Source organism: Tuber melanosporum (genome assembly GCF_000151645.1).
Source record: "Tuber melanosporum whole genome shotgun sequence assembly, scaffold_30, strain Mel28".
Classification (NCBI taxonomy): Eukaryota; Fungi; Ascomycota; class Pezizomycetes; order Pezizales; family Tuberaceae; genus Tuber; species Tuber melanosporum.
In genome coordinates this window covers 729,684-742,289 of record NW_003298975.1, presented here as the reverse complement: position 1 = coordinate 742,289, position 12,606 = coordinate 729,684, and the positions used below count along the sequence as shown (strand labels likewise).

General features: G+C 48.3%; 3 protein-coding genes; 2 read left to right on the top strand and 1 right to left on the bottom strand.

Annotated features, from left to right (window-relative positions):
* Positions 1-1,571: 1,571 nt before the first annotated feature.
* Positions 1,572-3,614, top strand: GSTUM_00006997001 (uncharacterized protein; the record flags this gene model as incomplete). Its single annotated transcript, XM_002839090.1, has 2 exons — positions 1,572-1,731; positions 1,792-3,614. The coding sequence occupies 2 exons, from the start codon at positions 1,572-1,574 to the stop codon at positions 3,612-3,614; spliced, it is 1,983 nt and encodes a 660-aa protein (XP_002839136.1).
* A 2,200-nt stretch (positions 3,615-5,814) lies between these two features.
* On the top strand, positions 5,815-8,095 carry GSTUM_00006996001 (uncharacterized protein). XM_002839089.2 has 1 exon: positions 5,815-8,095. Exon 1 carries the CDS (start codon positions 5,885-5,887, stop codon positions 7,787-7,789), a length of 1,905 nt encoding a protein of 634 aa, XP_002839135.1. The 5' UTR covers positions 5,815-5,884; the 3' UTR covers positions 7,790-8,095.
* Positions 8,096-8,227: 132 nt separating this feature from the next.
* GSTUM_00006995001 (uncharacterized protein) lies at positions 8,228-10,681 on the bottom strand. XM_002839088.2 has 3 exons: positions 9,449-10,681; positions 8,973-9,283; positions 8,228-8,897 (listed from the first exon to the last, which is right to left on the bottom strand). The coding sequence occupies exons 2-3, from the start codon at positions 9,001-9,003 to the stop codon at positions 8,323-8,325; spliced, it is 606 nt and encodes a 201-aa protein (XP_002839134.1). The 5' UTR covers positions 9,004-9,283; positions 9,449-10,681; the 3' UTR covers positions 8,228-8,322.
* Between the last annotated feature and the right edge of the window lie 1,925 nt (positions 10,682-12,606).

The window sequence follows — 12,606 nt, the reverse complement described above, 5'->3', positions numbered from 1 at the left end:
AAAAGCTTATAGCAGAGCCTCATTCCCATCATGTCCCAAAATGGGACACCATGGTCTTATGCCTAAAAAAGGCAATTTGTGCCCATATCCACTCCACTAAACTTGCCATAAACGGTCATGCTGACACACCAAACTGCTCTGCCTAAATGTGATTAAATCGGTCGTAAAAGGAAATTGACAAGCAGAGATCAGGACGCGCGCTGGAAAGAGAAAGAGAAAGCAAGAAGCGACGACTTTTCTTGACTTCTGGTGCTTACAAGCCAAGTTCCAACGCGTCTTCCCCAGTTAAGCCGTCCCTGACTGCGATAGATATTCACAACTCGCCGTTTGCTATTCACTCTCAGGACAGAACCCCCAGCCCCCTCGACCCTCATAATCAGTTTAGCGGCCCGAATACCTCCCCCCCTGTCTTTGCGATCCTGACACATAAACCCTCCAAAGTCTGCGAATCCTTGAAGAGAGAGAGAGAGAAAAAAAGAAAAAAAAAAGAATATCCACGCAGCCAGTGTTCAGAAACGTGCGGTGAAGTAGAGGACAATAGTCTATAGGGACGGAAAGGAGACAGGATGGCCGCACCGACACCCGAGCGCGAGCGCAAAGGTCCTTGGGCGAATCGAGTCCTTAGCACTGAAATTGAAAAGACCCCGGAATACAATGAATTCATCGATAAGCTCAGAGCGTATCACCAGAAACGAGGGTTAGTCAGGGCATCCCCCATGTTTTTTAGGGTTTTTCATTCGCATCGCCGTCCGTCCATTTGCTTGCCCTTTCCCATTCTGCCGCTTGCTTTGGGGGGAGCTTAGGGCTAACTGCGACCCTTTTCTTTCCGCCACTTTTCCGCTTCACAGGACCACCCTCACCATCGAACCTGAGTTGGGTCGTAAACTTCTTGACTTGCGCAAGCTTTACAATAAGGTTACATCATTGGGCGGATACGATAAGGTTACTGAAGAAAAAGGTGCGTCTCTCTGTTAGCATCGCCTTGCTGTGTGGGTGGGCGTTGACCGTGGCCCTGGAAATTATCAAGGCGCTTGGAGGGACCTCGCGCTGGGGTACAAGCTTGCTGCAAACAATACCAACGCTGGTTATCTCCTCAAGACCATCTACTACAAAAATCTCGCGTACGTTGGTCGCGGTTTCCGCCCTCTTCCCTGAACTTTTCTGGTGTGTCCTCTGCTAAACCCTCATAGGGCGTACGAAATCTCTAATTTCTTCGGGAAAGAGCCCCCACCCAAGGAGTGGTTGGAAGAGAGGTCCGCCGCAGGAGGTTCTATAATGACCAGGACGGCGGAAGACTTTCAGGAAGCATCGCCACGCCCGGAATCAAAGGGTGATAAATCGCCAACCCCTCCGCCCTCCGAGAAACGAAGTATGCTTCCCCTCCCCTAATCTTTGTGGATACAATTTTCACATGACCTAATATTCAAGTTCGGGATTATCCCATAGGCCTCCGGCAAGCGCCTACACCGAGAACATTTTACAACCCCGATACGACCCCACAGCGCCAACATCTTTCCCGCACATCCTCCGATTCCCGTCAGCAGGGGCAACAGGGCTCGCCGAACAGCCAAATGAACGGCAACACGTTGAATTTTCCTAGCTTTCAATCCAGTAGCATCAATGCACCCATCGGGAGACCAGTCGCAACGCCTCGGAATGCCCCGCATGAGTTTGTAAACCACAAGCGGAGGGCGGCAGAGGTTCTTATCTCGAATCCTAATAGACATGGGGGTATATACATCCACTCATTCTGCACAGTTAGGGTGGAAGCATGCTGATTATGGGAATTAGCCGGACATCAGGGAGCTGCCCCAATGGTCCGAATCTCGATGGGTCTCAAGTCTGGCATCCCTAGTGAAGTTGACTACTCCCTAAGTCAGTTGGTTAGGATATCGTTTGAATCCGGTGATGAATTACGTGCGGAGGCATATCCAGGACTTTCCGAGGCTCTTTTCGAGAAACTTGCCACCATCCAAACTCTTGTTGGCACCTGCTACCTCGAGGGCGCCGGAGAGCTTTTGGGTGATTCAAAATTCGTGAAGCTGCTCGAAAAAATAAACGAGGCCGCTCTCGTGCTCCGCAACATGTCATTACAACCCGATAACGCTAGATACTTTTCCCGCCTCAAGAATGGTCGGCAAATCATAGTTGCCTGTATGAACCTTCCCGGACAGAGATGTCTTATAGAATTAAAACACTACATATTGGATATGGTTGAAGCCATGGCGATCCACTTCTCACTTGCGGTCGACGATGACTTGTTCCCAACCCTTCATGCGAACCTCCTCTCCGACGACCGTGGCTTAGTTCTGGGCTCACTCAGGGCAATCTGCAGGCTCGTTATGGGTCGTGATGAGGCCAACTGTATAGGGCAGATCGATAAACTCGCAATCGACAGAATTAAGGCCCTCATCATGCTAGAAGATGAAGACTTGGTTTCGGCTTGCCTCGACTTCTTATACCAATACACTACAAATGAAGAAAACGTGGAGAAGCTGATACAGCCGCCTGACGGAATTGAGATAATCAAGCAATTGACAAGATTACTGTTGCATCAGGCCATTCCAGGAGATCAAGTTGTGTATTTGACGGGCTCACTGAAGCCTATCACCAAGACCACAGTGATACCTAATTTACCCCAGGAAATTGTCAATGATTTGTTGAGTTATGCTGAGCCAGATCGTGCAGCTAAATGGTTAGTCCTTATATACACCATGCATATATTATATCTATCGCTGACAGTGGCGCGCATTAGGATGAGATGCTGCTTCGAGGAAGACAAACATGCCGATATCACCCAGATAGCGCTCTGGCAAGCGTATCAAGCCCGCTTCACCGAATATGTCGCCGCCGGCCGCCCTCTTCTCCCCGCCGCAGAATTCATAAAAAACGTAAGCGTAGCCTTCAACAACGCCTCAGCAATGGTCCTCCCCATACCCGGCGGCGGCCAAAAATTCATCATAAAGGGCATAAAACCTCGGGAAACGCCAATGTCTGTAAAGGGTCAGGTCTACCTCGCATGTAAATGGATCACCGTCACCAATATCAACAATACCACCGGCACCGATACCGCACAAGCACAACAACAGCCAACCCAACCCACCAAATGCCCCGCCCAACTCGCAACCCCACAAGACCTCTGGGTACACATTCTGCAAGACCACCTCTCTCCACCCGACTCCACACAGCAACCACAAGCAAAGCTCTTCTGCAACTGGGGCGGCTGCGAGCGCTTCCACCCCGCCGGCGACTCGGACAGGAGAAAAGTAATAGCCCACGTGCGAACTCACATGCCTGAAACCAATCCACCCAAAAGCACCCACCCTGCCTCGCGTTACCCTTCAGCGAACGGCTGGTCCGAAGACCCCAAGCAGATCAAGCTAGTCATCAGACGCGACCAGACGGGCATCGACGACCGCGGCGAGGCCGTGGGGATACCGCTCACGGCCGTGTTAGTGCTCAGGAATGTGGCCAGACGCGGTATGTTCAATGGGAAGGAGCTGATGAGCGGGGAGAGACCTATTCTGTTCGAGATCATGGCGGTTAATAAACCGCTTGCAACTTATATCGCAGATTTGTTGGTTGAAGGAGATGAGGTGGGGGTTGATGACTAGTTTCTTTTCTTTTGTACCTTACAGGGCGAAGGCAGAGAGAGGGTTGAAGGTAATTGTACTTTTAGGTCTAGTTCTTCCTTTTTCTTCTTCCCTTTCTTATCTCTCAATTTCATTTCAAAAAAAATACCTTTTGTTATTTTAGAATTGTGTTATGTGGGTGGGGTAGATGGGTGGACGGATGGATGGGTTTACATACCGATCTCTTCTTCATGTCAGGTTTTACTTTTTACTTTGTGTTTGAGACTGGGAATTGTGGGGGGGGCTTTATTGTTATTCCGTTCTAACCTCTCTTTCTTTCCTTCTTCCTTTCCTTTTATTCTGTTTTTCTGTTTCTATTTATTTATTTATTTATTTTCTTTTTTTTGAACCATTCTCTTTTTTAAATTCTCCCCGGGGATGGGAATGGGATTTGTATTTAACTAACTTGGCGGGGGATAGTTCTATCACAGTTGAGGTAGCCTAGATGTTTCGCAATTCCAATTCAGTTTTATTCGGTCAGGCTGCCGTTGGGCACGTAAACTGTCGTGGGATACAGTAGATGCGTAGACCGGCTCTATAGAGGGCGTAAAAATGAGGTTGATAATATTATGATAGATAATAAGTTAATGCATTCGAAAAAACTGCTCCCACCCCTCTCAACTCCCCACATAACGAGTCACACACACAGTACTTTGTTTCCGTGGACTAGGTCAATCAGGAGCTTTTTTATCTTTCTCCTTTCCTCCTCTCCCTCTCTCTCTCTCTGCCTCCAAATTCGAGAATTATTGCCTCCAGATTCACTCTGGCAAGCATACGATAGCCGCGCAGCCAATTAAAGAACCACAACATCTCACTCGTCCATGCACACAACCCCCACCCACCCCACGGGACCGAGCCTTGCCCACCGTGACAAATACATTCGGGGAGTCAGAAGCCTATGATAACCGGTAACTCCACCCTATGCCATTTTTAACCTATTGATACAATCAACCAAACTCAGGTTGACCCACTAAATATCTCACTCACTCTCTCCCTCTCCCATTTCCCGGTATCATACGCACCAATTTCCCTCGACAATTACAATTACGGCAAGAATAACGTGAGACCGACCATCCTACAGGAACACACTCACTCACTTGCGGGACTTTATCCTCTCCTCTCCTCATCGGCTTCCCCCCTCCTTGTGCCCACTCACCTCCACCCAACAAAAATTCATCACATAATGTCATGAAAGCCCTTTAACCCCCCCCCCCCCCGACCCCCCAATTGTAAGATATCCACGTGCGTGAGCGGGGGAGTGAGGAGTGGAGATTGAAGTCTTCGCACTTCTTTCCTCCTCCTCCTCCATTACTCGCCCGGAATAGTACGGTTATGATGTACCTACCTACCGACAGGCAGGCGGGCAGGCAGGAAGGCAAGGAGTTGATTGGCAATTGCACAGTAACTTGCTCGAACAACTTATGTAAAAATAATAATAATTAAATTAAATTAAATTAATTAATTGTTAGATTTGGGTTGGGGGGTTTACCGTTTGGTGCCAGCACAATTGTCTAACCTGCGTATTAAATACCGATAAGGTACCAAACGTGTATATAATTACGAGTTTTGCGGTCTTCAGTATCATAGGTAGGGTAGCACCCGGAGGAGGTCTATAAAAACTTTTTTTTTATTCTTTATTCTTTTTTTTTTTTTCTTTCTCTTTCTGTGCGCGGCGGTGGGCGACGGTACGATCTCAACAGTTTTTGTTCCCTTTCTCAACGCAAACCCTTTCCTTCATCTCGCATTCTACATTTTACACTTCTCCATTCTTCGTTCTCCGCCGTTTCGACTGAGGATTGTTTGTTTCTTTTGGGTTTTGTTTTGAATTCTTCTCGCAAGGTGTCGTGTTTGTGGTGGCGTCACGAGAGTAGCGCTGCGGTGCTTGAGGGCCACGGTATTGGTTCTTCTGTGCCTTCGGCCCTAAATTACGCTTCGTTTTTTTCCTTCCTCGTCCCCCGTTCGGGCCTTAATTTACTTGTCCTCTCCTGCAGCAGCCCGCCATCACTACTGCCTTGTTACCTATTATACCTACCTGCTTATCTCCCACATACCCACGAAGCTTCCCCTTTTTAAACATTTTCTTCAGAACCGGCTCGGCTCAAATTTAACAATATATATATATATATATTACCGTCCTCGCAACCTGTCTAGCACCCTACGTTTTTCTCATCTCGGAGAAAAAAGGAAAAGCACCAAACTGGGCGGAAAAAAAAAATCCCCCAGAAATAATAAGAATAATAATATTTCAGAAAATGTCCGACGAGTGCCAACCCCTCCTCGACAACCGCCAATCTTCCACTTCTTTGGTTCAGGGCAATACATCCACCGGTGGCGGCGGAGGAGACACATCCTCTAACGACGAACTTCAACAGCAGCAACAACAGCATCAGAAATCCGCGCACCATCACCATCAGCAGCACCAGCGGACACACAAGAAGCAATTTGTTGTCGGAGGTGCACACTCTCGTCATCATACGCGGGTCCCATCGCATGGGCGGAATTTAAATAAGCTTGGGAAGTTGACGCCGCTGGGGACATCGCCTGTGAAAGGTGCTGGAAGTGAGAAGGTGAAGGGTGGTGGAAAGAAGTTGACGTTTGAGGTTGGCGAAGGTGGTGGTGAGGGGGGTTATAAGGTCGAGGAGGGACAAGAACTGATAGAGGGAGAAGAGGAAGGGGTTGAGGTTGTACCAGACGGGAGCGCAAGTGGTGGCGGTGGTGGTGCTTCTGGAGGCGGCGCTTCGGCGTCCAAGGGACTGGCCAAGTCGCCCAGTGCTAAATCTCTCGATCCCCAACTACGAGAGGGGGTGCGTCGGAAGTCGCATCCCACAAGTCGAAGAGCAAGTGCCCGTGAGGATAACAACAAGAATAGCAAGAGGGATAGATCGCGGTCGAAATCCAGAGAGGGCGGGATGAATAAGAAGATTACGGCTTCGTCTGGACAGGCTTCTGCCGTCGAGATGAGTTCTGGACGCGGTGCTGGTGGGGGAGGTGGCGATGCACCGTTGACGACAACCGCATCATCATCATCACAGCCATTACAACGGAAGCAACATCAACAGCATACATCCCAGCTTACACCAGCACAATCGAAATCACAATCACAAAGTCAACTTCAGAATGGCAGGAATGGCAATACTCAACTTCATACCGCAAAGGAACTGCACACCCACCTCCTCCTCCCGCACACAAAACCCCCCAGCGCAATAATCCCCCCACAAGTGAACCACGAGTCAATCTCCATGCATACCAAAATCCACCATACCCCTCCTCCGCCAAACGCACCAATAACCCCCACCCACTCGCTTCCCAACTCTCATGACCAGCCATTAACCTCTCGCTTCATAGACTTTTCAAATTCACAAGGCGGAACCTCAACCTCCATCTCCCCATCTTCCGGCGGCGGCGCCCGTCGCAGCAGGGGTACCGGGGGAAGAGACGGAGCTCCCCCGTCCACCGCAACCTCATTCTCAACCCCAAATCCCAACAACTCTTCGTCTACCCCGAAATCACCAACACACCCTCCATCGACCACTCCCACCATTACCCCTGCTACCATCGCAGCCAAACCTTCCAGAACCCAACAAAAGCTTTGGCTCCAACGCCAATCCTCCCAGTATGAACCCCCCATGGCGATCCCTCCTCACGCATACCTCTCCCAAACCCACCAAAACCCACCAACCCATTCCCAGTCCCACCACCACCATACCTACCACCCTGCCTCCTCTTCTCACCACCACTCCCCCTCCGTACCCCTCTCCATCTCACTCTCCCGCGCAACCCACCCGGCCCGCCTCACGAAGGAATTCGAACACGTGAACCGCGAGTACCTCAACACCCGCCGCTTCATGAACCCGATCCTGGATTCCCTGGAGAGAGCAGCCATTGGCCGCAACCCCGACCGGCGAATCCCCAAAAGGGGCCATGCCAGCGACGCAAGTGGGAACAACATGGGCCTTTCCCAGAGCCTGAAGGAAACTGGAAGTTTGAGAGTTGGCGGTGGGGTGAGAGGCGGTGGTAGTATAGGAGCTAAGGATGATTCAGCCGTTGCGAGACAGAGTGTTGCTGAGAGGGGGAGGGAGAGGGAGAGAGGCGGGGACTTGTATGCTCTGTTAATGGGGATTTGGAGGGAGGGGGAGTTGTTAGTTTCTAGGGAGTGAGATGTGCTGTTGCCTTGATGAGTGGGTAGATGAATGGGTGGGTTTTCTTTTGTCCTTTTACCACTACATTATTATCATAAAGCTTGTCGTAGTCTTTGCTTCATTTCCTTCCCTTTTCTCTTTATCATGTGATCATTCATCCTTTCCTGATTTTGATGTAATTACTCTTTCTTTCTCTCTCCCTTTCTTTTCTTGTCGTTTGATTGGTATGGGGGTCTCTTCTTGTCTCGCTATGTACCTTTGTTTTATTCTTCGTACTGGCACAGGTGTAAATTAAATTAGGTGGTAACTATCCTTTTCTTTTTATATTTTTCTTTTTGGACACTCACTTGGCTTGCTTGGTCAGTCGGTCCAATTAAATTTACTATAGTGTCCTGATGGCCATGCTGTGGCTGCACGTTTTATTTAACAGTGGAAGCGTGCAATAGGCGGTGTAGCTTGGGGTAAGAAGAGGCCTCTAGTAATATTCGGCTTCTAGATTTTATTGTGCCATGCGTATTATCCTATCATATCTACACCCAACAACGACAACCCTAAGAAATAAGACTCAAAATATACCCCTCCAACTCCTCATACGCCTTATCCAAATCATCATTCACAATAACCTTATCATGCACACCGGGCACCTCCGCGAACTCCAACTCGACCCTCGCCCTCTCCAACCTCTTTCCCAAGCTCTCCTCGGTCTCGGTACCCCTGCCTTCAAGCCTACTCCTGAGCACCTCCAAGCTCGGCGGCTTCAAGAACACAAACTTGGCGCCCAGATCCGTGCGTTTCACCTGCTTTACGCCCTCCATCTCGATGTCCAGCACGCACACGCGCCCTCGCTCGGCGACGGCCCTGACGGCCTCGACGCTAGTGCCGTAGTAGTTGCCACTGAAGCGTGTGTGCTCGATGAACGCATCGCGCTCGATCAGGGACTCGAAGGTCTCGGGCGTGACGAAGTGGTATTCCACGCCCTCAACCTCGCCGCTCCGCGGTTTCCGGGTTGTGTGCGAGACGCTGAAGCCGAAGGTTTCCGGGTGCGAGGCGAATAGTCGCGTCAGCAGGGTGGATTTTCCCGTGCCGCTGGGGGCCGAGAGGACTATTGGGGGGAGTTTGGTGGGGCCTGTGCGCGCGCGGAGGGAGGGAAAGGTTAGCTGGTAGGAACGGAGTGGAGTGGAGTGGAAGGGGGGGAGGGGACCTGTCATGGGTGGTTGTTTGGTGAAGTGCATTGTTGTTTTTGTTGTTGTTGTGGTGGTAGAGTCTGAACTTGTTAGGGAGGAGGAAGAAAGAAAGAGAGAAGTGTCCACAAAGTCACAAAGTGAGCGGTGGTTGGGGAAAAGGGTCCAGTCAGCCCAATTGGGGGTAACTTGTGGCTAGTTCAATTCTGGCATTATTAAGTAACTTTATCTATAATTAGCAAGTCCCCCCCCCATTCGAGACCTCGAACCTCGGCATTCGCTCGCTGAGCATTGATAATGAATACTAAAGCATACTTACTCAACCGCCTGACTATTAACTTATCGTAAGTTTCCACAATTATTTCTGATCCTCTCCCACTTGAAGATTACTAGGAAAAAATAAAGGGGGGAAGAAATGGAAAAGGGGACACTGGAAAGATCATAAAAGTGCACTTGGGCAATCATGAGCTCTAACCCCGTGTGGTAGGCAACTGACTTAGTTACTGGTATATAGTGCTCCTCTGCGTAATCTAGATTACGGACCCGTTCGCTCCCTGGGGCTACACGATTTCATAGAAATGACCCCAGTGGAGGAATCCAATATCACACAACTCCACCTTCCTTCCGTAACTTAATGGCTCCTGTGCCTACACGCAGCTGCCAGTACCATATGGAAAGCAAAACCCACCGCAGGGTCATTGGCTCCTTGTTCTCTGCTTGGGGAGGGGGGGGGGGGCACGCCTAACTAGTTGTATATATAAAAACCTCTCCAAAGGTTAGTAGTGCCTCCGGGCTGACCTCGACTACCGATATCGATTTATCGTCAAAGCTTTCTTGGTCCTTAAAACGATGCAAGCGCCTGCCCCGTTATCCTATGACCAGGGAGATGGAAGTGGGGATTGATTGTTATTTCTCTTGTTGGCGCCTACTGGTGGTGAATTACTTTTCCGCCTGCCCTTTTCTCATTTTGAGGGAGGTATGATAGGTTCCGTATCTTACCAGAGGAGCTGTAGGGTTGGAGGGTTGGAGAGCATAACTTATGTTGTATGATATACAATGGATGCGCCCTAGTCCAGTACCTAGATCAATCCACGTATTTAAAAAAAGAGAATTCGGAGAATCCGAGTTCTCTTTTGGGGGAAAGAATTGTGATGTATGTGAGGTTTGGTTGTAGGTTGTTCTGTGGTTGGACGCATGGAATGAAGGCTAGACACCGTGGGTGCTTCTTTGACTTTGGGGACATTATTGGGCCTCGCGCTATAACTTATAATGCATTAGTAGGGGAAAGTCTACTTGTGTAGGTCTCACTGTATGATATCCTTAGTTCTATCAGTCTGTTGTGGTATTCATTGCTGCTCCAGGGGGTATTGTGCGATTGCTGGATTCTTGAGGATATATAATATCGTGAGATTGGATGAGTTTGGTTGCAAGGCGGTAATTTATTATCCCTTCATTCGTGTTCATAGCTCGGAATTTCAGCTGGAAATCCAGAGGAACGCTCGGCTTGAAGGGGTATGGCTGAGGTCCTTCGATGGTAATCCGGCCGGTAAGCGCCTCCTGTCCCCGAGGATCTGCGGGTGATTCACTTGGGCATGATAGGAAGTGTTGTTATCCTTTTAGGTGGAAGGCGGTCTCTGGTCGTAATTCCATCCATAGCACACAAGCGAAAGGATGATGTCGGCACGGCGTCGATCCTGGCCAGGGAATTTTTGACTGTAGAGACCCCGTTTTGATGCGGGCCTGGACGAGGAAAGACGGCATCAAATTGTCGTGAGTCAGTTTTCTTGGCGGTGGGGAGTTCCTTCATAGGCATTGCGAGTGCCACTTTAAAGGTTCGAAAGGCCCCTAATCTCTACTCGTAATTTAGATTAATACTGACACTCGTTCGGTATGCCACAGCATCTGTAGAACACATCCAGATAAATTTACTGCACGAGTAAGACAGTCTCCTAATCTAGCCACCAAAACGCCTATCGACGTTGAAGGATGTTTCATTCCATCTCCATTTCCCGGAAACAGTTTAGGCTCTGTTTGGCGGGAACGGTCAATTTCAAAATGGTTGCAACAGGTGAAATGGAGCACTTCTGTTTCGAAACGGTTTCTCTTACCTTCAATTGAGAATTTTTTTTAACCCCTGGCAACACTCTATAGGGCAGAGTAATTTTGAATACCATACCCTAATAAATCTGCTTTTTTCTTTTTCTTGTAAACTAATGAAATAAATTCTATATTATGTGCAAATCTCTCAGTCTCCTGTACAAAAAAAACTATCTTATCTTAACATTCGTGAAAACTTCTCCCTTCTCTAAAGAGGTTTCAACTTATTCACAGATACCAAGATGGACGAGCATTCTCCTCAATACCAGTGTGTTACCACTTTCACCATACTTATCATAATTGTTTACTAATTTAAAATAGTAGTTCACCTTTGAATACACAAACCTTGAGCGATAAGACTCAATCAATACAGTTAGACTCAGATACTACTGCAAGTCAAAATACTGCCTGTATACTACCAAGTGGGCATCAACCTGAGTGTTCTAACCACTCCTGCGAGATTGAAGGTAAGTTAAATATCACTATAGTTACTATGATAAGTTCTAACATTTTTTTCAGAAAATTTATCTGAAATTCGTGTTCTAGACCCCTGTGAAGTACCTTCCTCCTTTACGGGAAGCAAGCAGAAAACCCACAAGCCTCACCGGCATCCAGTTGAATGGTCTCCTGAAATGACATCTGTGTTGTTGCGAGAACTAGTTCAAGCTATTAGGACTGGAAAACGATCTGATAATGGGCTAAAGATGGAAGTTTGTGATGAGATTGCTGAGACAGTTCTTCTGATTGCTGGACCTGGGGCTCCTGTAACAGGTGAGAGATGTCAAGGCAAATTGGAGACCTTGAAGAAAAAATGGAAGATGTGGACCAGGTTGAAAGATTTGAGTGGTTTTGGGGTTGATCTTAAGACTGGTGCGGTTACTGCACCAGATGAAGTATGGGAGGAAGAAATAAAAAAACAGCCTGGAATACGAGAGTTTCGTGACAAACCACTTGCAAATGCAATTGAGTTGGCGGAAATCATGGAGGGAGTTCAAGCAACAGGTGGTCATGCAATCTATCCTGGCCATACAAAATTACAACAAATCACGATTCCTTTGCCCCTTAGGTCAGATCTAGCAACTCAGGCTGATCCAGAGCAGACCAGTCCCGATACAAGTCCTCATCAACATAAGCGGAGAAGGCTAGCACCACTGGGACATATTTGACAACCTCCAAGGAGTGTTTCTGAACGGCTGATCACTGCTGTTGAAGGGATGGCCACTACACCAATTACTATTGCAGCATCCCAATCAGTTGTTCAGCAAGCTGTATCAAAGCTTCAACAAAAGTATAAAGGAAGACCAGGGTGGTCAACACAAGATATTGTTACTGGATATGAGCTTTTTGAGAACCCAGTTAAGGCAGAAGTGTTTTTAGCATTAGAGGAAGGTGAAGATCAGGAGCTTTGGTTAAGAGGTCAAATAGTACGTTACAAGGCCTAGGAATTCTACAGCAGTTAGTCTACTGTGACTGGTTTTGGTATTGTACATAATCAAGCCACATTTGTGTTGCACGTTTGTCTCAATCTTATTTCATCTCTCCCATATCTTGTGCATC